At 44.2% G+C, this 24,339-nt stretch overlaps 1 protein-coding gene across 1 annotated transcript in view; it reads right to left on the bottom strand.

The window, feature by feature from the left end:
- Positions 1-996: 996 nt before the first annotated feature.
- SEPTIN11 (septin 11) overlaps positions 997-24,339 on the bottom strand; it is a 49,716-nt gene continuing 26,373 nt past the window's right edge. Inside the window, exons 6-10 of the mRNA XM_052642116.1 lie at positions 23,783-23,879; positions 20,658-20,826; positions 12,039-12,171; positions 9,689-9,876; positions 997-1,578 (exon numbers count right to left, since the gene is read on the bottom strand). Of these exons, the coding sequence (XP_052498076.1) occupies positions 1,563-1,578; positions 9,689-9,876; positions 12,039-12,171; positions 20,658-20,826; positions 23,783-23,879 (603 nt within the window). The 3' untranslated portion in view covers positions 997-1,562. The remainder of the gene's footprint in view (positions 1,579-9,688; positions 9,877-12,038; positions 12,172-20,657; positions 20,827-23,782; positions 23,880-24,339) is intronic.

Below are 24,339 nucleotides of genomic sequence, written 5' to 3'. Positions count from 1 at the left end.
GTGGGTTGCCATTTCCTTCTCCAACTGCTATGGGGCTAAAAAATGATGGAAATAAGCAAAAACTATTGATAAGAAATGAAAAGTTAGCAAATTGCATGTTCATGCATAAAATAGAAATGAATTTGGAAGTTGCACCTTGACTACAAAAATTGCCCCTAAGAGGTGACTGCTAACAAAATAACCTACCCCTGAATCCAGCCCATCACAAATGAGTCAGCATTAGAAATGACTGACTCAACAGCCAGAAGTGTGTGTTTGCATGTGGGTGTACTTTAAGTGATTTTCAGCATTTTTTTTTCCTCCTTTCGCAAACAGAGTGGAGAAAGCCACCTGGCTGACTGGCAAATGTGGATGAGAACCATTGTTAACAACGCTCCTGTTGTCTGGGACAGGATGTGTACTTGGGGGTTTGTTTCCATGGTCCAGGACACAAAAACTCTGGACACGTGGTAAAGAAGAGCTTCACAATAAATAAAAAGGCAAGGATGGGCCAGAAAGTTATTTTAACATACCTTTAAATATAAATTGAGTCCCAGAGGCAGGAAAATCACCTACCCAACACTGGCACATTTTAAACATAATTAAGACTTGCAGGTCAAAATCCCAGTGACAGCACCGGGATTTGTTGCTGTATTTGAGATGAGGAGAGCATCTTAAACACAATTCTATGGCTTAAATGTCACTTAACTTTCTCCTTGAGCTTAAAATTGGCATAATTTTGATACCAAAACTAAGTCTGAATAACCTTTGCATAAAAACAAACTGGCTAAGTAGAAAAAAAAATTTTTTTTTCCAAAACAGAATCCCAAACCCCAAAAACTTATATATAGGATGCAGGTAACAGAAAGAGTCAAATAAAACAACAGTGGTTCCTGAATTTAAAGGAAGGATGCCCACTTCTCTCTCTCAAGAGGCAGTCGATCAGCTGAAAAATAAAAATATTGTATCAATAGAACACTCCAAATTTAAAACTTGCAGCCATCTTTGTTCATGCAATATCAAACGTTTAGAAAAATACCCCAAACTTCAAAACAACCCATCAAGCTACCAAGAGGAAGGAGAACTGTTGCCCCAATCTTATGACCTGATGGATGGTTGAGGGTCCTGATGGGACTGTTCAGAAGGTCGCTCATGGGACAGAGGTCTGGAGTTTACATGAGATCAAGTTTGTGGACCCTCAGACTAGGGTCCATGCTATCTTCAGTCCGTGAGTTCTTGGGTCAGCAGCTTCAAGAACGTGACAGCTAAGCAAGATCCCAACACATAGCTACTTTGGGTTTTGGCCCAAGTTCTCTGTTTCACTCAATTTCCTTTTAAGGAGTATTATTAAGTATTACTGTTTTTGGTGACGATAAGTCATTTTAGTAACCACTACGGGCAGTGGTTTGTAAACAGACATTGACAAATAGAAACAGCAGTGGAATATTTGACCCAGACTTTAAAAGAACAGGAGGCGATGGTGGAAATGAGGTAACTCTTCCCCAACACGTGTGAACAGACAGCTCCTGCTCTTCTAATGCTCTATGTCCATTAGGAGAGAGTGGGGCTTGTCAACAGGATGGTTACATAAAGAAGAAGCTACAGAAGAGAAAAAAGAAAGGTTCAGATTCAAAGTTGATTCTTAAAAGGCTTTTTTTTTTTTTTTTAAAGGAGCTTCTCTACAACAAACTGAAAGAACAGTGGTGTGTCAGTAAAGGGATGATCAGTCGAGGTGGGGGCAATAGCAGCAGAGCTGGCACCAGAGGCCGAGGAAGAAGAGGCTGCCTCGGCTGGGGCAGTGGGGTGCTCATCAAGGTAGAAGGGGACAGAAATGGGGGACAAAGGTGGCAGAGACAGTGTATGAAGTACAGAACACCACGTGGCAAGCGTCTTGGAGGAGCTGGTGCTGCCCAGATGGTAGCATTTGCAGTCCAGACAAAGCAGGAAAGCATGAGACACTTCCATCCCTATTTCTTTTATCCAGTGTTATAAACACGTGTACATTTGTCTATCAAACAGTGACTAAAAAAAGAACTCACAAAAGGGCACACAATGTTTGGGTAAAAATATATTTTCCCCCACTTTATGTTCTTGGCACTAGTGATATGCATAGATTACCTGTCCACCACGCTCCTACCTCCACAGACACCAAATGACTAAGCAAGTTTGCTACGGGATTACTTTCATACTTGAAAAAAATGATATGCTTCACACCAATACAATTGTTTTAGTTTTTTAAAAAAGACAAGTGTCTAACATGCAGTTTACATATATGACAATTCTGCATTAACACCGAAAGGAGATTACACAACAGTTTTAAAAACACATTGGTTATTTTCCAACAGCAAAATGACAATGATCTACTACAGTTTAAGGCATATCAGCATATTTTAAAATTAAGGAATAGACAAAGTTCTAATGCTGTTCACAGCTTAATCTTCCATTTATTTAAAAAATTCCCTTCATACCTACATACAATCTAGACTTTGTACGTCATCAATTCCCCCTAAAGAGTCATCACATATGTATCCTGTCAATGGAACCAAGACTTCTGGAAGTTGAGACTTGACAACTTCAGACACTTGTGAATGGCAAAGCAAAGGGATCTCAATGCACAGTTTTGGTAGGACCACACAGAGACAGTATGAAATGAGTTGGTAACAGCTGAAAACCTGATTCAACAGTCTGTATTATGAAACACTGATGGATATGTCAAGAAAGTGAGGAAACCAAGTCTGCTTGTTTGAGGTGCACAAGATATGAGGTGTTATTGCTGGTGAGACCACAAAGCAGAGAAGGAAGATGAGTAACCTGTGCCCAGCATTATGTTAAATGTTCCCCTGGTTGAGGTGTCCTTTCTGGACAAAACCTTCACCAATTAATAAAGAGCCTAAGCTGGGAAAAGCTAGTCTCTCAACTGCCCACAAATTCTCATAAGTGCTTTTCTATCACATCCTTCTTGAAACTGTTGTAGGTATCTAAAGTCCAGAAGAAGCAAAAGCATGGTCATAATGGTTGAACAAAAGATCTGGGGAAGGGCCAGCAAGAGCTGTCTTGGCGGGTAAAAAGAAAAAAAAAAGGTGATCCTTGGTAGTAGTTAGCACAAGGGAGAGATCAGTAAACCAGGATCACCAAAACACTAAGCAGTCATAAAGGCAGTGTAACATGAAAAAAACTTTCTCTTGTTTTTCTCTAGTGGAAAGTAGTAGTTTCTCATTCTAGCTTTACTTACACAGTCAGAACCAAGGACCCTCTGGGACTTCCCTGGGGGTCCAGTGGTTAAGACTTCACGCTCTCATTGCTGAGGACTCAGGTTCAATCCCTGGTCAGAGAACTAAAGTCCTGCAGATCACATGGCACAACCAAAAATAAAAAAAAATAAAAAAAAGAACCAAGGACCTTCGATAATATCCAACGAACCCACAGTGCTATGTAGAACACAGACTGGGACTGATAATTTCTGACTTCCACACTGACACCAAGGAAAAGTCAAATCTCTGTGTTTCTTGTGAAAAAGAGATAAATGTGAGCCATTTAAAATATAGTTTTCTTTCTTTAAAAAAAAAGAAAACAAAGGATACTCAAACCAATACCTCCCTACCCCCATCCAGGAAAAAAAAAAAAAGAAAGAATTCCACCTATCCCATTTGTTTCTTTAAAAAGCCAAAAAGATCTCAAAGGTTGCTTACTACTGTACTTACATGCAAAGGCGAAAGCACATCCAATTAGATTTGAGGGTATCATTTACTCCGTGCAGAGCCAAGGACTACTGTGAAAAAAGGCACAGATACAGAAAGAAGAGAGGGCAGCAATAACAAACCAAACAGGGCCGGGGAACAGGGGCAGAAAAAAGTTGAGAAGCAATGCAGTTTAAAAAAAAAAAAAAAAAAAAGCTTTTATATGTTTCTTTTGACTTTTTATTCCCTGACTCTCCATGATTTGTTTTTCTGTGAAAAATTTAATGGGGGGAAAAAAATCAATCAACAATCTTGGAATCAAAAAGTCAGCTGGATGCCTTTCGCGGTTGGGCTCACTTTAAAAAGGCTTTAGCGATGCATGTAAAATGGTCATTTTCAAGGGACGCATTCTTAGGATTTAGAAGTGTATTTCCTGTTACAAGGCACAAAAATGCGCACACAAGCAATGGTTGGAACAAGCATACAGCACTAGTATTCAAGCTACTGTCTGGTGCACAGCGTCTGAGCAAATTCAGCCCACGGTTAGAATCAGCATGCCACCTGATGTTTGGCTGCTGCACAGCTAGCTTCAGACTAGAATCATTCAAAAACAAAAGCAGAAACACTGATCCAGGAGCTTCTAAAGCCTGTCTTTACACCTCTATTGCTGCTTCTGGTTTGCAGTTTCTATCCCAGCTTAGTTTGAGCTTCCATGAAAACTGATTCCTTGCTTTGCCTAATTAAGCCTAAATCAGTTCATGGAAGCCCATTCCTTCTTTTCCTAAGAGTGTCGTTGAGGATAAAGGGAAGGTTGAAAAATTTACTGAAACCAACTAGAGACTTAGTATTTAAATTAAAAAAAAAAAAACAACACAAAAGTGTGTATGTGTGTTCTATTTACTTAATGTATGACTTAATGAAAACCCTTCTCCAGGGGATCTTCCCAACCCAGGGACTGAACTTGGGTCTCCTGCATTACATGTCATTTACCATCTGAGCCACTAGGGAAACCCATCTAATGGATGACTAGGGAGGGCCAAAAGGAAAACGCAGGGGTGAAGGGTCAGATTCATAACAAAGGTTATTCTTTCAAGTAAGAAGTAGGAGACTATGGAGTCAAAGAGAAGCTGGGAGTGTTTTGTTTTTATGGGGGGGAGGGGGATAACTAAGAAACTGAAAGGATAAGCCTCAAGAAGGAAAAGTATAGAAAAGAAATTAGGTATGCTCCTTTCCATACAAATCTGGCATATGTAGTCTATGTCCGGACATGTGACTAATTCCTAATTCTTGTTGATGAGGCAATGGGTCTTAAACATAGAGGGCATGTTGAGTGAGTCTTGGTGAGGCCATTCCTTCAAGACAACTGGATTTGAAAGACTAGATGTTCTATTCCTTCATCCCTCTTTTGGCCAAATATCAAAATATGCCAGGAAATTGGGATGTGAAGTTGGATTTCTGCTTTCTTGACTCGTGGGTTTGTGTTATGTCCCTTCTCATTTCTATCTTAAAATGACAAAGTCTCCTCAAACTTGTGCTGGATGATGATACAGTTTATAACAAATTTTCTATTTTAAATATTTCTGGAAAATTTCTCCTTGGAATTATTGAAAAATGTTACTCGAAGCACTGATACCCTGGAGTCAGTCATTAGGCCCTCACCCTACTGAGAGCAGATTTAGGTGCGTTTATGAAAAGATGGGGTATTGTTAGTAGCAAACAGGTTGCAAAAAGCCCATTAATCTTAGTAGAAGACTCTTCTACTAAGAACATTGTACGATCAGCCTTGGAAAGGACTATCAGTGAGAGGGCCAAGGCTGCCCTGAAACAAGTAAATAGAATCACTGTTCTCTTATTACAGTCCAGCTTGGCTAGGACTTAAGATAGGGGTTCAGACATGTTTTTAAAGCCATAAGAGGAGACAAACCAGTCTGAACAGATCCACAATCCAGGCCAAATAATGTTATTAAAGTAATAAAAATCTACGCAAGGGTAAAAGTCAGGTAAAGCTTACCCACCGTTCTGCCTACACACAAAGCTACCTTGGTTTGGGGCAGGTGAGGAGAAGAATCAGAAGGTGTTCAGAGCCTTTCCATCATGGAGATGAATAATCAAGAAAAGCAAGTTGTCAGGGCTATTCAGGTTTACAGTTCAGCTGCTGAGGTGGTGCGAAGTTTTCCTGTCAGACATACATGGAGGAATTTAGCCTCCTTCCCTTGGTCCCAAGCAACACACAAGTCACAGGACAGGCATGCTTGCCGCCGCCACTCTGAACAGGCATAAACGGCAAGTCATTTGCGTTTCCAGAAACAAAGTCCCACTGCACATAGCTTTTGCTGTGACTCCCTTGTTCTATCATTTTCCACCACCCAACAACATTCAGCAAAATGAGTTAATAGTTATATGGTGTCTGGGGAAGGGGAAAAAATAAAAATAAAACAAAATAAAAGGACACAGATGGCAGAGATACAATATTACTGCAAAAGCAGGTGAATGCGGACCATCCTTGGCTTGCCAGGCTTTATGTGAAGCTTGCACTGCAAGTTAAAAAACAAAACAAAAAAGTTAGAAATAATAATAAATTAAAAGAAGGAAAATTAGGAGCGCCAGCACCAGCATTCAGTGATGGTGAATGCTCATGCAATGATTATGGAATCGACAGAAATTAAAACCAAAAATTTGAGTAAGCTATATACTACATGACAAGCAAAAGCAAAATTTTAATACTGAATTAAAGAACACATGGTTAGTTTCCATTTGCAGGTCATTCGGAATTCACGAGTGACTTCTTGAAACCGTTACATGTTCTACTGGAAAGATTTGTGGTTTGATTTTTCATTTTCTCAAATAACACAAAACCAGGATCTATTAGATTTGGGCATCACAGCAGTACTGAATAGGAGTTGAAAATTCCATTTCTGAGCTTCTAGAGTCAGAGAATAAATAAATATACAATAAACATCTTTGAACAAATAATTTGGCAGTTGGAATATAGTGGATGGAGGACATGCTACTGATCTATTTGGGAGGGGAAAAAAAAAGGACAATCATTATATGGTTATAGCTATAGCAATGCCAGGAGCCTTCCCCCTCTTAGGTATAAAGCAACGCCAAGTTCAAGATCCACATGTCTAATTTTAGGCAAATCCAAAACATGCAACTTCATTCCTTAGCAAGAATCAAAATATGTTTTAAAAAAGAAAAAAAAAAATGAGTGGATGATTCTGTGAACTGTCATTATCAGATGCCAGGTATAGTTTTAAAATGAGATTTTAAAACTTTCTTTTTGGAATGGATGCGTCTTTAAACCCCCAAACTGCCGGCTGGCAAAGTTTTCAGAAAAGACGAACACTGTCTACTGAACAACTTACCCTCGGGCACTCCCACCACTGAGGTGTAGCCGCGAGCAAGGAAAGTGACTTGGTGGCAGGAGGTGGGGTCCAGTTAAAGGCAGTACCAGGGTTAGTTCTACCTTGTCTATAATCTTAGGACATGTTATATGCTCTCATGCCACTACAGGTCAAGGAGAAAGTACAAGGCCTTACCTATGTTAAAGAGGGAGCATGTCATTAGAATAGAAAAAAACAAATAATTTCAAACTATTAGAAAAACTTAGTTAAGCTCTGAGGTGGAAGCATAGCAGGTGAATAAACACGCATCTCTTTTTAAATTTTCTCCCTTGAACAGCTCCCATGCTCCTCCTCCAGGTACACAAGGAGGAAAGAGCCTCCCACGTATTTTCAAAGTACTGTTCTCGTTACCCTGGTCACTGTCTGTCTGTGGTCCTCTCTAACCAAAACTCTCCACTGGCAGTAAGAGAAGTGATTTTTTTTTTTTTCCACTTTTCCACTTCTGGCCTCCAACTGGCAATTGCTTTCACTGTTCAAATGGGAAAGTGAGCTTAAGTGCCTTTAAGAAGTTACCAAAAAGTTCGTGCTGTTGTCAAGCACAAAATCTGGTGACTCTCGTGCACCAAATTAAGTCTAACTCCATTAATAATAACTGAGAATGTATAAATAAGGCTAAAATAGAGTTCACATACACTTCACATAAACTTGAAAAGCATTATACATCGCTAAGGCCCAAGGCTGGGAAGAAAATAACCTAAAACGTTCTAAAGGATAAGAAAAACCTCCTTACACGGAGAAGTCTGTTATTAGAGGGATGATTGAAAATGGAGGCACGATGCTGATCAGCTTTTGGAATATTTATTGCTTAAAGGCACATCCAGTATAAATGAGATATCCTTGGAACATTGCTGGTCTTTTATAAACATGTTTAGTCCTAAAACGTGTACCTTTATGCACTTTGTGCTTCAGGGTAAGAAAACTTGACTTTGGGTTTCCTAAACCATGACTCAGCAGCTTTTTTCTATTTCATTCCTGCCTATAGATGTGTACACACACACACACCCACACAAAACCTATTTTTATCCTGGGTTGGTTTGGATCAACAAGGGTATGATGCCAAATGGCTTTTGTTGTGTCTTCCCTAAAGGAATCACTAATCTCTGACTCTGCATGGGGATCGTCACCATTAGTGACCGACAATGCCCCCAACGTGTAGAGCTACTACAAAGCGCGTTCTTCAACTGGATTATAATCTAGGCAGCTGTCACTCAGAATTAATCCAGCATGACTCAATTTTCAGCCCCTGGAGTCCTTCGATCACTTGGGTCTGTACCAACCCCATTTAACACCACAGCTCACCTACACTGACTACCTTCTATTGCTTAGAAAATCTGCTTGCCCCCCTGCTCCCTTCACACACTGCTTGCTGGCTCAGCGCTTGGAAAGTCAAGGTCTGCACAGGAGAACCGCAAACTCTCTCTGCACGTCACTGGAGTAGCGCATGCTGGTCTCTACCACAGACCACATAACACTATTCCTTGCGGGGACAGGTCTGCACATTGACGGAGATGAAGTGAATACCTCACTACTGTGCTCACTGTCCACTGATCAGACTTGATGACCACGCAGGCTCCCGCGTGTCTGCCGTATTACGTCTAAGAACGTAATTTTCTGCCTGCTCCGGTACCAACATTTTTAGTGTTTACTTAGTTGTCAGCCTCTCCCCTGGCACCTTAGCATCTGAGGGTGGAGAGCAAGAATCCCGAAACATGCTCTGACTTGTCTCCTCATTGCCCTCAGAGGGTCACGTATTAAACAAAGAGGGTGGCACCCATGGGCTCACCACCTGGCTGCCACTAAGGTTTTCTTCTCAGGTAACTTACTGACCTCTGTGCTTACTGTCAGACCAACAGTAATTGTCGTAAAATGGCACCCTCAAGCCTTTCAGGTGATTTGCCACAAAGCGTCAAAATGACAGAATTTCAAGGCAGGCCCAAATCTCCCACTGGCTTCAGGCCACTGCTGTTGGAATGTCATAGGGAGTGACAACTCGAGCAGAGTCTGACCCCCTGGCCCATTAAATCAAGGCTATATTAAAAAAAAATTTCTTTGTGTGTGTGGATACAGATATGTCTTGAGAGCTGGTGGAAGTGTCTTAATAGGATGGGCATTTTGATTTCATTTTCACAATAAAACAATTCATCATCTTGTTCAGAGGAAAACTAGTGGCCACTGGCAGTTCTTCTGAATCTTTCATTTTGGGAACAAGACGGTCAATGACTGGCTTCTCAAGCCTTACAAGAGAGAATAGAAAAATAATTCTAACAATCATAATTTTAGGATGCTCTTTCATCAAGAGCCAGGAGGATTGTCTCCAGAGAGTAGTGAAGAGAAATACACTGTCTTCTCGAGAGTCCTAGTGTCGGTTCAGAGATGCTACTGGAGACGACAGCTGGCTCCAGTCCTGCTTGCTTGATCGTGTGGTCAAGTTTTAGACATGAGTGTTTGTGTACCCTTTAGAAATACTTTAAAAACCTTTATCGTCTCCCCTGCACTGTAGAGAAAATACTCGCTTTTATCTTTCTGGTAACAGACCAGTTTCCAGTCTGCAAATGGGAAAAGTAGAGACATGCAAGAGGAATAAACTGTTAGAGACCCCGCTGTGTGGGGGCGACACCCGCTTACTTTTTCTTATCCTTGTCTTTCTTGGTTTGCTGGGCCCCAGACTGTTGGGCCTGGGATTGGAGCAACTGGGCGGCTGCCTTCTTCTTCTGGAAATTGTTCACCTCCTCCTCCAGCTCCTTCTTCTTGTCTTCCACCTTCTTCTTCTCTTCTTGGTGTGTCCGCTTGAGGAGGTCGAATTTCTCATGGAGCTGAAAAGGAGAGGAGGAGAACAAGCTTGAGGGAGGGATGCTGGCTGGTCTAAGGCTGCTTGTGTCTGTTCAGAAATACACATGTGGTGCTGCCTGCGGTCCAGTTCCCAGAGGGGATCTGGATCTAGGGCTGAGCCAGGCAGAGGTGTGAAGAGCATCCTGTGGAGCCCTGTGCTCTATTGAGACTTGGATCCCTCAGGACTAAGAGAAATCTCCGTGCAGTTTTTCGGATAATAAAATACATATTCATTGTAAGAAGCATAAAGAAGAGAATTAAAATCATCCATGCTCCTAGTAAGAAACTCACCTAACGGTAAGAGTAGTTCTTTTCAAAATAGATAATACATGTTTACTTGGAGACTTACATAATGACTACAGATAGACGTACACATACTATTCAAATAAAAAGAGCATGTAGAAAAAAAAAAAGAGCATGTAGAGAAATTTCTGAACCTTGACAAACTAAATTTAGAAAAATATCACAATGCAGAAACAAAAACAGGGGAAGAGGGAAGAAGCACGGGTGGGGAGGCAGGAATAGAAAGGGAAGAAGCAACAGAGGGAAACGTCCTGACTGAATGATTCTAGATTTTTTACCCAGCATTCACTTGATACTTAAAGCCAACAGCAAATAAGACTCAACTTTCCTTTCTCTGCAGCGAAACTATGTTGAGTACTTAGCTATTTAAGTAAACTCTAGGTTTTTCATTATCTACTATCAAGGCAAACCTATGTCTTTCTCTCAGTGGGATAAGTGTTACTCAGAAATCCACGGGGCCCGATTCCAATTGATGTCCATGCAAAAAGACTCATAAATTTTAATGTATCTCAGTTTATCTTTTAACAGGAGAAAATGAGTAATATTCATTAAGCTATATCAGCTAAAGAATTGGGTCATTTTAAAATCCGAGGAGAATTGATTCCTTCATTGTGAACTCTGTGAAAACTCTTACTGTAATGAAAATATTACTTAAGATGAAAACAAATTACTACTCATCACCATGTGAAATAATTTATATATCTGAAAATGTTCACTGTTACTCATTTTACAATATACTATCCAGTAGTCATGTATGGATGTGAGAGTTGGACTGTGAAGAGGGCTGAGTGCCGAAGAACTGACGCTTTTGAACTGTGGTGTTGGAGAAGACTCTTGAGAGTCCCTTGGACTGCAAGGAGATCCAACCAGTCCATTCTAAAGGAGATCAGCCCTGGGATTTCTTTGGAAGGAATGATGCTAAAGCTGAAACTCTAGTACTTTGGCCACCTCATGTGAAGAGTTGACTCATTGGAAAAGACTCTGATGCTGGGAGGGATTGGGGGCAGGAGGAGAAGGGGACGACAGAGGATGAGATGGCTGGATGGCATCACTGACTCGATGGGCGTGAGTCTGAGTGAACTCCGGGAGTTGGTGATGGACAGGGAGGCCTGCCGTGCTGTGATTCATGGGGTCACAAAGTCGGACACGACTGAGCGACTGAACTGAACTGAAGCACACATTTAGCAGTATATTTAGGGTATTATGTATAAGAAACAAATGCAAATAAAAAGGATACATTTACATTTAATTAAGTGATCTTAAAAGCTTCCACACTACATTAACCTAATGGCAACTAAATTAAGTTCTTGATTTAATTTTAATAATGGGGCATATATGTTTATATAATCAAATATATGTTTATCTGTACAGTTTTAGGCATATTTTGTGTGCTTAAACTATTTTAAAGTGGTAATGTTTTAGTGTGTACGCTTAATTATTAGAAAGAACTTCCATATCAAAAGTGATAGACAAAAAGCTTTGTGTTTTAAGAAACTTCTCAAAATAAAAGTAATATAATCAATAAATACTGCTTAAAAAATTTTTTTTAAAGAAATAAAAAAGAAATCCAGGAAGCAGTTACCCTGGCCTGGAACTACAGGGCTTTGGGATCAGGCCCAGAGATCTAAGATTTAGCTTTTGTCTTGGCTTTGCTACTAAGCTGGTATATGACTGCATAAACCCCTTAATCTTTAGGACACTCAGTGTTCCCATCCGTGAAATAGGAATGAGACTGGCCGTCCTACTCTTCACAGCAGGTTGGTAGGCCACTCCTCTGATAGAATACATGTAGCAAGCGTTTATCTCCTCTGTGCCTCCCCTGGACGCAGGACAGATGGCTCACCTCTTTCTCGGCCTCTTTAAGTTCAGCTTCTTTCTCCTTCACTCTCATGACAAACATCTGTCTCATCTCTTCTTCTTTCTTCTGAAGTTCTCCCAGAAATTCATTCCTTTTTGCTTCATATGTCTCCTGAAGACTACTCAAAAGCCACAAACCAAGGACAGTGTTGTGAAGTTGCATGATAAGAAATTTCAGTTCAGACAATTTCTAACCAACTGCTTCCTCAAAATAGATAAGGCTGCCACTTACCAGGTTCAAAGACACACAAAACTGCACCACCTCTTTTAAACTATGTGCGGATCAGAAAGACAACCATACAGGAGCCGGAGATGTGGCAGCAAGCACAGTAAGCGCTAACGTTGATATTGTTGTTTAGTCGCTACTCTTTTGTGACCCCATGGACTGTGACCCTATAGCCCGCCAGGCTCCTCTCTCCATGGGATTTCCCAGGTAAGGATACTGGAGTGGGTTGCCATCTCCTTCTCCAGGGAATCTTCCCCACTCAGGGATCAAACCCGAGTCTCTTACACTGGAAGGTGGATTCTTTATCACTGAGCCACCAGGGAAGCCCCGAGCACTAAGGGGATGTCTCTTACTGCCCAAGCTGTCTGCTGTGTATATTCACCCAGGGCCAGCCTGGGCGGGCCAGTGTCTCCCAGATCAGTACACTGAAGACATGATTAGAATTTTAGAAGGTTAGAGGCGGTGTGGGGAGAGACATGCATTGGCACTGGAGCCAGACAAGAGCCATAGGGCTGGTTTGAGGTTCCCAGCAGTTTCCTGACTGATCTGAGGAAGGGCACAGCCTCTCAGCTCAATGTTCTCTATATGAATGTGGACACAACGCCTTCCAGGGATATGATTATGGGAGGTGAATGTGGGCAGACGGAGGAAAGCATCTGACATGACATTAGCACTGGATAAATGTCATCTCCCCCACTCAGCTCCCTCCAACCCCCAGTTCAAAAAACAGACTCAGTGAACCATTTAAAGAGACAATAGTATATCTAAAGATATTATAGAAAATTACTACTCTTCAAGTGATATTATGAATTGTAAATAGAGCAGGGAGGAGTTTTACTTTTATTTTCAACCTCATCCACCTCCTGACTGTCTACAGACCTTAGGGCCCGATATTTTAAAGCAGATGCCATGGACAGTTTCACCTCCAAATCAGAACAAATATATTTACAGAAAAAGCACCGTTGGTGACACAACTCAGCAAAACAGACACCCTCACCCACTCACACAGAGAAACATTTGTGGGTAAATTATTATTTCTAGCTCTCCCTTGAACTATCCCTAGAACAAGAGTTGTTACAGTAACACAGGTCTGCAGAACTGTCCGCCTTTATCCAGGGACCAATTTCATCCATAGAGCTGGTTCCAAAATGAAGAGCACCTGTGGGTGACCCCAGGCTCCAAGCAGAGCCACCCCAGCATTCACACTTGTCCATGCAGAAGGAGGAAAAGGCCATGCAAGTTGGGGGTGGGTGGGAGCGGAAAAATAGCAACATACTTACAAATATCTTAATTAGGATTGTTTCTATTCCCATGATCAGTGCTCTTACTGGCTGCTGAAAAAATAAGTTCTCCTGCCCTCAAGTGTACCAACACTACCTACCCAGTAATGGACAATTAGGAGTCTCAAGTTTCTGGAGGTATATTTGGCTTTCACATTATCTTAGAACACAAAAGCAAGTGTAGCCAACATTAGTGCTGGCTAACAATAGCAATATTTGGACTTGACATTTAAACTCTACAGCCACCGATACAGAGAAATGCATGGGATAATAAAGGTACAAAATAATTTACAAATTTGATTTTGTTTGCTAGCTTCCAGTAAACTCTTCAACAGCATTACTTGGGTCAGAATTGCCAAAGGCAGAGGATGACCTGTCCCTGCTATTAAATTCTGGGAGGGAACCCAGTTTTTGTTGATTTTAAGATAATGAATATGTCTCCCTTTCCTAACAAGCAGTGGAACACCCACTGGGTTTTCCAAAAAGCTGCATTTGGGTTTTTCCATTAAAATGTTAGGAACAAATCCAAATGAACCTGTTGGCCAAGCCAATATTATAGAAACACTACCAAGAAACATGACCCAAAATGTGTTCCAAAGACCACTAATTTCAAGAAATCTTCAAAAGAAGGGATCCCAGGCTGAAAGAACAAAAGGCAGGTGCAATGTGTGACCTTGACCTCTCTTTAGGAGAGCCCCAGAGTGCAGGGGCTCCCAAGACCTGCAGCACGTCAGCACTGCCTGGGCAGGTTTTACTCGACTTTTCTAGACTCCACTCCTGGAGATGCTGGCTCAGGATGTCCGACAAAGGCAAAGCAATCTCTTTACTTCTTAAATGTTTCCAGGTGACTGGACAGTAACTAGTATGCCAACCAAGGCTTGTCTTAAGTGCTCTGAAAAGGCCTTTAGTTTAAAAACAAAACAAAAACCTGTTTAAACTGGTTTAACTTAGAGCTCCCCAAATCTGTTTAATCATGGAAAGTTTTGTTAAGTGACCCACAGAGAGAATCTCGTTTGGGTAACACTACTTGGAATTCTGAGAACTCTCAGAATGACTCTGCCTTCGCCAGTCCCAGACACAGCCTAGCCTAGGCTCCCGTTTTGGGAAATCCATTTTCAAATTGAGTCATGACCCAGTTGAGGGTCTTAATCTATCTGTTAAAAATAAAAAGTTCAGAGACTAGGAGAGAAAAAAAAAAATGCAGTGCAAACACGAACAGCAGATATTGTTTCATGCAATGTATATACTAGATCATGATGTAGAACGTATTTCATAGGGAAGTTTGCAGCCCCGAGTTGGAAAGTGCATATCCCAGAGAAAGGATAGAGTGATACTGCTGCAGCCAGATGATCTGAATACCGGCTGCTGATGAGATGGCTGCATCCGGGGACAGGAAGTGGCTCTAGAGCTCTGACACTGGAGATGACAAGCAACATGCTGGAAAGAGAAACCCCACTCCAAGGAGTCCAGTGCAGTAAATTTCTTAGATATGCATTCACAGATGACACTCCCCAGGCACCTACAGAAATCCACGTGTGAACGAGAGACTGGACACCCTCCCCAATGCCTCCAGCCAGTGAACCCCCCTAGAAGGAACTGGCCCTATAGTAGCCACTCAGACACCTAAGGGGATGACACCTTTTGCAATGTTTAGCTCTTCCAACTTCATTTGTAATTGTACTTACTAATACCCTCTTCCAAGGGAGAAGTGAACAATATTTTCACGAGGCTTTAAGCCAGCTTGAAACACAGGCTTTTCTCTTCTCATTTTCTCTCAACAGCTCTGGGTAGCAGGTGGCTCTGCCCATGGAGGTCAAGGCAAAGGAGAACAAGTGCTGACACCCCAGCCCATCCTTCACTCAGGTAAGTCACGCAGCACGGCTCTCTCCCTGTCACGTCTCGTGGACCACCAGGGGAGGGCAGGCTGGAGTCCCACACGTCACCCGGGTTAGTGGAGGAATTTACACACGAAAATGTGTCATCCTTACAACCACACAGTGAAGTGGGTATTATTATCACCACACATGTCATGGACGGAGAAACTCAGACATAGAGGAGCTTAGTAATCTGTGCGGGTCACACAATGAAGAAATGATAGAGCTGGGACGTGCACCTCGGCCACCTAGCTCAGGTGGGAGCTCGCCTCCCATGGCCGGAGAAGCAAGGCTTTGGTGCTCCTAAAAACAAAGAAGTCTCAGGGGACTGCAAGCTGTGTGACCTCGAGAGAAGGGCAGTAAAGGAGCACTATAATATGACCTGACAGGCAGAGCGAAGGAGAAGGCGGTGTTTGGAGGTGTGCAAGGAGTGCTGGGAAGAGGGCAGCGGCGTCCCAGGAGACAAGCGGCAGAGACAAGACCCATCCCCTCTTCTGTGCGACATCCCGCCCCCACTTCTTCCCCAAATGCCAGCCAGAAAGGGGCCTGGGTATGGGGGGCCTGAGTCCTGGGAAGGCACGGGTGCTCTGGCTGGAGTGAAGCCGTGAGCTTCAGGTATAAAAGATGCACACCAGAACAAGTAGGAAGGGACGTTCCGGGTGGTCTCCAAGCTCCCAATGCAGGGGGCCTGGGTTCGATCCCTGGTCAGGGAACTAGATCCCATAAGCTGCAACTAAGACCTGGTGCAGCCAAAATAAACATTTAAAAAACAGAAAAAGCAGGCTGACACCTGGAGATGTGTATGCATAGTGACAGAGAGAGAGAGTCTGCCACAAGGCAAAAGAGACAATGCTCTGAATGCAGGCAGGTTGAAGGACAATACCGGGCACAGACTTGGCTTCTGTGCCTGGGACTCACTTCCAAGGCTCAAATGTGGCCTGGCCCTGAGTTCGCCTGGCTCCTGGTTTGGTGTAATACTCAGGGGAGCCGCCACTCATGAGCCTCGGCTTTACAGACCTCTATTTTATGAACACGTGGTATAAACACATGTGGCGCCCAGAGGGGAGGATGGCCTTCACTGTACACCTGAGAAGGAATCCTCTACTTTGAGAACATAAAAGCCTGGAGTCCTTCGCTGATACTCCTCCAACCTCACCCTAAATGCACAGGGAAAAAATGTCTTCTATGAGCATCCAGCGGAGAAGGCAATGGCACCCCACTCCAGTACTCTTGCCTGGAAAATCCTATGAACGAAGGAGCCTGGTAGGCTGCAGTCCATGGGGTTGCTAAGAGTCAGATATGACTGAGCGACTTCCCTTTCACTTTTCACTTTCATGCATTGCAGAAGGAAATGGCAACCCACTCCAGTGTTCTTGCCTGGAGAATCCCAGAGACGGGGGAGCCTGGTGGGCTGCCGTCTATGGGGTCGCACAGAGTCGGACACGACTGAAGTGACTTAGCAGTAGCATGAGCATCCAGGCATGATGATTTTGATGATGAAATTCCAGGAAATCCCTCAAATTATCTGTGGCTTTTGCTTTTCCTTAACTGTGTCATCGTTCACGCAGTGAACCCTCAGGGTCAGGCCCACAGGAAGTGAGTGCCCAGAAGGCTGGAAACTCCTCCAGAAGAGAGGCTGGGCTCTTTGTAAAGTGGTGGTTTGCAAGGAGAGGAAAACCAAGTTCATTTCACCTTACAACCTGCCAAGACTTGTGATCAGAGTTGACTTTTACATCCCAAGGATCTTGCCTGCACCAAGAGGGCCACCTGAGGTTGAGTGAATGGGTCTCTAAGAGGAGAAACTGCTTCCAGGGTTCCCAGGAACTGAGGTGGTAGGAAGTATTTATTTTTAGAAGGTCTACTTCTATTTCTTATTTTCTTATACAGGAAAAAGAGTAAAGGCTCTGATGATGCAGATATATTGGGCTGGCCAAAAAGTTCATTGCCGTTTCCATACCATCTTACATAAAAACCCAAGTGTTTTGGCCAACCCAATATTCTATATTTCCTGCTTTTTTTGTCCTCAAAAAGGAACCCTAAGGCCAGTAGAAATGGATCCAAATGAGGAAGGGGAGATGTGTGAATAAAGCATGTTCTCTTCAAGTCTCAAGGACCTCTACCGCCGGACTGGGAGGCCGAAGCAGTGGGCTGGACCCTGCTCTGCCAGGAACAGCCTGCTGGACCCACCCAGTAATGCTCCTCGTTGTGGGCACTACCCTGGCCTTGCAGGAGAAACTGTCGTTCAAACGCATAGATGGGGCAGCAGCAGGAAATCCTCACCATCCAGGGGCCTGCATTACAGCCTTCAAATTCCAGAGTTGAAAAGAACACGGCTGTGTTGAATGCTGGGGATGTAAACTGCCTCTAACAGAGTTCAGAAATAGTCACACACAGTCTAACTTCCGCAGGCAGCTCACTGGCTCCAGGTGATGATCTAGAGGTCTAGGGGCTGCCAAATTAGAGCCTGAGGGGGAAATCTCGCCCCTCCTGTTTTTCTAACTACAGTTTTATTGGAACACAGCTGAGAAATGGAATATTTCCTGCCATATCAGAAAACACGGATGTCACAGTTATCAGCAATTACAGCCCTTCAAGGTGAGCTGGTGAGCCCTGAGGCAACTCAGGAAGGAGAATACCTGGGATCTAGCAGCCACCAGACTGCAGCCACCCCCCACTGTGAGCCCCAAGGGAGCTCCGGATGTGAAAAACACAGGATACTGGCCTGGGACAGCCAAAATGCAAATGAGCGGGATGACTTCAGTGAGTCCAGACTCTTGCGTCTTCCAGTACATAGAGAAGCACTAAATTCCTTCACTTGGGTTATCTGGTTTCCTTTAACTAACAATGATCAGTTCAGACCAGCTGCCCTTTGTGGCAAAACTTCCATATAACCTGATGGGTCCTCCCCTCGTCTCCTCAGAGCAGTTCTCTCAGGATTACTTGAGATGCTGTCTTCTGGGCTTGAAGTCTTAAAAGGTCCCACCAAACATTAAAGCAGAACCCTCCACTTTTAGGATGTGAATATCTTTTCTACAGCCATGCAGCCACACTTGTTCTTTTAGGGTTTCTGGCTGCTTTCATCCTTTAAGGGTGGAATTGAATGACTGGGACAGAGATTGCGTGGTTCATAGAAGCCACCGCATTTATTTCCTTGGGGGCACATTCTGGAAAAAGTACTCCTACTAGATCTTACTATCCCCGGATCCAGCCCAGTTCCTCATTTTACAGATAAAGAACCTGAGGCCCAGACAAGTTAAGAAGTCCAGTGGGAGCAGGACCAAGACTGGAACCCAGACTGATGCCCCATCACCCTTCAACGCTGGCTGGGTTTGAATGAGGGTGGAGGCACATGGGTCCCATTGTTCTGCCGTTCCTTCTGTTCCATGTCTACGGGGATTGGGGGTGGGGGAGGGATGAGGAGAGAAATCCTCTATGAAAAAATAAAGATGGCCTTTGCCACTACCAACTACCATTTTCCTCCAGCTTAATAAGCAAAGTAGACTTGACTGTGTTGAGGCTATTTTGGGGTCAAGTTTCTATCAGCTGAACCTGTATACACAAAAAGGGATCCTCTACGCTGCCTCGGAAAGCACATTCCCGTGGTTGAAGACAGTCAGTTTCACAAGCCCCCAGGGCAGGATTAAATGGTGCAAACCTGGCTAAAAGTGAATGTCTCGGTTAGAAGCCCTTTGTCTGGGGTCTCCACTCATTCTCAGGATACACAGGAGCACTGTACCAGGAAACCAGCCCAGATCTCATAAAACTATCTCTAAAGCGATTCCAAGAAAATAACCTCCTCCCATCCTAAAGGCAGCTCAGATCCCAGGGACAGTCTGCCCACACTGCACGCAGGCTGCCTCAGGCACATTTTAGGAGGTAAATGTCTAGCCGGCTCCTAGATATCCAAGTATGAGTTACAGGTCAGCCACAAAAGCAAAGGAAAACAGTCTTTTCCAAGAAACTGTAGCCCCCAACTGGTACACCTCGTATCACCTCAACTCAAATCCCCATTAAGAAACTACAAGAGGGCCTTCCTTGGTGGTCCAGTGGCTGAGAGTCCGCCTGCCAGTGCAAGTGACACAGGTTCAATCCCTGGTCTTGGATGATCCCCCACGTCTCAGGACAACAGGTCCTGAACCTGTTCAGGCAACTGCTGAACTGGAGCGCCCCAACTGCTGAAGCCTGTGCGCCTAAAGCCCGTGCTCCAAAATGAGAGAAGCCACCGAAATCAGAAGCCCATGAATTGCAACTCGAGGGCAGACCTCGCTCAGCGCAACTAGAGAAAGCCCGTGTGCAAGAACAAGCAATGCAACTAGAGAAAGTCGGTGTGCGGGAACAAGCAACGCAACTAGAGAAAGCCGGTGTGCGGGAACAAAGACCCAGCACGGTCATAAGTAAGTAAATACGTTTTTAAAAAGGAAAGAAACAGTATGAGTTTCGTATGGAAAAGTGATTCTCTCCTGTACCAGGAGGTGGCAATTCTAGCCCAGCAGCCCACCCTCCTCTGCCTGGCTGACCCTTCCCCACCACAGGGTTCTAACTGGGCCTGGCCTTTGTTGGGCCACTAACTCTCTGGCACACCAAGCCTGGGATGCAGAAGCCCATGGGGTTGCAAAGAGGCAGACACGACTTAGCAACTGAACAACAACAAAACTCTACACTGGTCTCCACACTCTCCCCTTCACATCTTTCCTCTTCATCTCCATCCATTAACGGTGTGGGGAAATATACATGACAGGGGTTCTGTAAGCTATTCCCTTTCCTACTCACTCCTGTTCTTCGAACTGTATGGACTCACTGAAGTCCAGTAAAATCATTTCCAAAATAAGACTGCTGGCAAGGTTCAACCTTAAATCTGTCTGGCAAAAATGAACAGGGCCAACTGTAATGAGCAGCAACACCTTTATAAACACCTGAATCAGGTCCTATGCTTCTGTGAGTATAACAGGGTTCAAAAGTCACGCCATCACTTCCAACTTGGGCAGGTTGTGGTGCCTTTGCTTCCTCAACTGTAAAATGAGGAGGCAGTAATGACATCAGGAACATCAGTTACTCAAGGTGATGCAGAAAAAGTGGTACTGCAATGCCTGGCAATACGTGCTATTAATCTGCCCTCGCCTGAGCCCTCCCCCTTGGATATCTCAGTCCAGTGAGTGTTTCTGTGGTGCACCAGCACATCCCAGAGACTGCTGCCTGGGGGAGCTGACTGCTGGGTGCCCGCATACCTGAAGGGCTTGCTGTCAGGGTCCGTGTCCTTGAAGCCCATCTCCTCGAGCTTACAGCGCCGATACAGTTCATAGTGGCGGGTGTGAGTCTGTTCTCGTAAATCTTCCATGTTCACACGGATCAGCATCTCTCGGAGTTTCACAAAGTCACAGTGGTTTTCATTCTCCACTATGAGAGATGGGGAAGAAGGCAGGGAGGGTTCTCAGCAGCCATGTCATTAAGATCTGAAGTGATGCTTCTAAGATGTTGTTACCATGGCTACTGAATCCTCTAAGGTCTCAATGTCACCCGAGGATCCTCTACTGGATCCTCCTTCCACCCCTAACATAGACAGGATTTCTGACATTGGTGATGACTGATGACGAGGGTGACTGCTGAGTGCATACTGACTGCTGAGTGCATACTGACTGCTGAGTGCAAGGCACCCTGGAGGAGCTCTGCAAATACTGTCTCGACTCTGTAACAATTCTGCCAAGCAGGCTATGTGACTCCTGCCACCCAGAGGCAGAGCATGGTTCTGATGAGCAGGCTGACCTCCCAGACAGATGGAGCAGAGTTTACATCCAGACCTTGTCACATCTGGCGATTTCTACCCCTCTGTGCTGTCGGGTAATCACGATGGTGTGATCACTCACCTAGAGCCAGACATTCTGGAATGTGAAGTCAACTGGGACTTAGAAAGCATCACTACGAACAAAGCTAGTAGAGGTGATGGAATTCCAGTGGAGCTCTTTCAAATCCTGAAAGATGATGCTGTGAAAGTGCTGCACTCAATATGCCAGCATATTTGGAAAACTCAGCAGTGGCCACAGGACAGGAAAAGGTCAGTTTTCATTACAATCCCAAAGAAAGGCAATGCCAAAGAATGCTCAAACTACCGCACAATTGCACTCATCTCACATGCTAGTAAAGTAATGCTCAAAACTCTCCAAGCCAGGCTTCAGCAATACGTGAACTGTGAACTTCCAGATGTTCAAGCTGGTTTTAGAAACAGCAGAGGATCAAATTGCCAACATCCGCTGGATCATGGAAAAAGCAAAAGAGTTCCAGAAAAACATCTATTTCTGCTTTATTGACTATGCCAAAGCCTTTGACTGTGTGGATCACAATAAACTGTGGAGAATTCTGAAAGAGATGGGAATACCAGACCACCTGACCTGCCTCTTGAGAAATCTGTATGCAGGTCAGGAAGCAGCAGTTAGAACTGGACATGGAACAACAGACTGGTTCCAAATAGGAAAAGGAGTATGTCAAGGCTGTATATTGTCACCCTGCTTATTTAACTTCTATGCAGAGTACATCATGAGAAACGCTGGGCTGGAAGAAGCACAAGCTGGAATCAAGATTGCCAGGAGAAATATCAATCACCTCAGATATGCAGATGACACCACCCTTATGGCAGAAAGTGAAGAGGAACTAAAAAGCCTCTTGATGAAAGTGAAAGAGGAAAATGAAAAAGTTGGCTTAAAGCTCAACATTCAGAAGATGAAGATCATGGCATCTAGTCCCATCACTTCATGGCAAATAGATGGGGAAACAGTGGAAACAGTGTCAGACTTTATTTTTCTGGGCTCCACAATCACTGCAGATGGTGACTGCAGCCATGAAATTAAAAGACGCTTACTCCTTGGAAGGAAAGTTATGACCAACTTAGATAGCATATTCAAAACCAGAGACATTACTTTGCCAACAAAGGTCCGCCTAGTCAAAGCTTTGGTTTTTCCAGTAGTCATGTATGGATGTGAGAGCTGGACTGTGAAAAAAGCTGAGCGCCGAAGAATTGATGCTTTTGAACTGTGGTGTTGGAGAAGACTCTTGAGAGTCCCTTGGACTGCAAGGAGATCCAACCAGTCCATTCTAAAGGAGATCAGCCCTGGGTGTTCTTTGGAAGGAATGATGCTAAAGCTGAAACTCTAGTACTTTGGCCACCTCATGCGAAGAGTTGAGTCATTGGAAAAAGACTGATGCTGGGAGGGATTGGGGGCAGGAGGAAAAGGGGACGACAGAGGATGAGATGGCTGGATGGCATCACTGACTCAATGGACGTGAGTTTGAGTGAACTCCGGGAGTTGGTGATGGACAGGGAGGCCTGGTGTGCTGCAATTCATGGGGTCGTGAAGAGTCGGACAAGACTGAGCGACTGAACTGAACTGATGCTGTCGGGACCTGAACAAGGCAGCTTTTATGTACCACCTTCTTTAATTTTACTAACAACTGGTTGCTGACGTTGTTCAGTCACTAAGTTGTGTCCGACTCTTTGCAACCCCATGGACTACAGTACACCAGGCTCTCCTGTCCTTCACCATCTCCTGGATTTTGCTCAGATTCACGTCAACTGAGTCAGTGATGCCATCTAACCATCTCATCCTCTGCCATCCCCTTCTCCTTCCGCATCAACAATATGAAGAACATCTTCTTACTGCAGAGAATTTAGGAAGATTCATAAACACTAGAATTTTCCTATACATCTCAAAGGCACTGTGCTTTCTCAGGTCTCATAGATTTGCTGCCTTTATTCAGAACAACGAGGACTGATATATCTTAAACTGATGAAGGAACTTTCTTTCTGCAGCCACCCTACTTAATCCATAGCATTGGATAACCTCCTTCACAACACCCAAAGGCAGGCAACAGAATCAGAGACCTTGCCCAACAAAGTGACACAGGAAAAACGTCTTTAGGTTAGAGACTGTGGTCATGTCCCCCGAGCGCCAATTACAGGTCACTTATTCTCACAATTCTCAGATGCTGACTGAGAAAATATTTCATTAGAAGACAATTTTTCAGGAGATAATGGAGAAACAAGTATCATCTTGTTTGCAAGAAACTCTTTGCAGCTTTCTGATACTTGGCTGATGAAACTGGTTCTAACGCCCAGTGAAGAACTCTCTTTGCTCAGGAATTTATAGTAAATTCCCCACACCACCCAGCATTCCTGACGGGCTGCCTCATGGGCACAAAGGCTCTGCAGATACTTCTCTCTGTTGTGGACCAGCCTCCCCATTTCTTTCCTTCCTCCACGACTGCCAGCGGCCCCCTTCCATCTGCCCATGTCGAGTTCCCGCATGGTCACCCTGGGGGTGACAGCTGAGGAGCGCCTTCGCTGTGATGCCCACGTACATACCCTGCACCACACCCCAGGGGTACTGCCTGGCCTTCGCCATCTTGTTGCCGATCTTCACCTCTTCGGTGCTGCCGACCACGGCAAAAGGGAGGTGGACCTGCCAGCAACAGAGGACACAGAATGGTTACCCTCCTCAAGCGGCAAAGATGGGCCCCCGCTGCCTCCACATGCCCCCTCCTCCCACAGGCGTCTCCCTGGGGTGAGAGGAAAGGCGGAATGAGGGCAGACAAGGGAGGGGGCTCGACAGCCCAGTGGGGGTCGGTGTCATGGATCCGACCCCCCTGCAACCAGCTACCGAGGCTCTGACGTGGGCTAGACTCCAGGGGAGGCTGGAGTCTTTGCAATTATATGTATGGCAAGTGAGGGACCTCCAGTATCTGACAGTAGCCACTGATCTATGCTCATCTATGTGATTAAGAGCACTTGACGTGAGGCGGGTTAAGAAGAAATTTTTAATTTTATTTACTTTTAATTCAATTACACTTAAAAGGAAGCAGTGTGAAACAGTTTTCCCTTAATTACAACTTTATGGTTTTGATAGGACTGCACTTAACTTG

The sequence above is a fragment of the Budorcas taxicolor genome, chromosome 6 (genome assembly GCF_023091745.1).
Source record: "Budorcas taxicolor isolate Tak-1 chromosome 6, Takin1.1, whole genome shotgun sequence".
Taxonomy (NCBI): domain Eukaryota; kingdom Metazoa; phylum Chordata; class Mammalia; order Artiodactyla; family Bovidae; genus Budorcas; species Budorcas taxicolor.
This window is presented reverse-complemented; position numbering and strand designations above follow the sequence as displayed.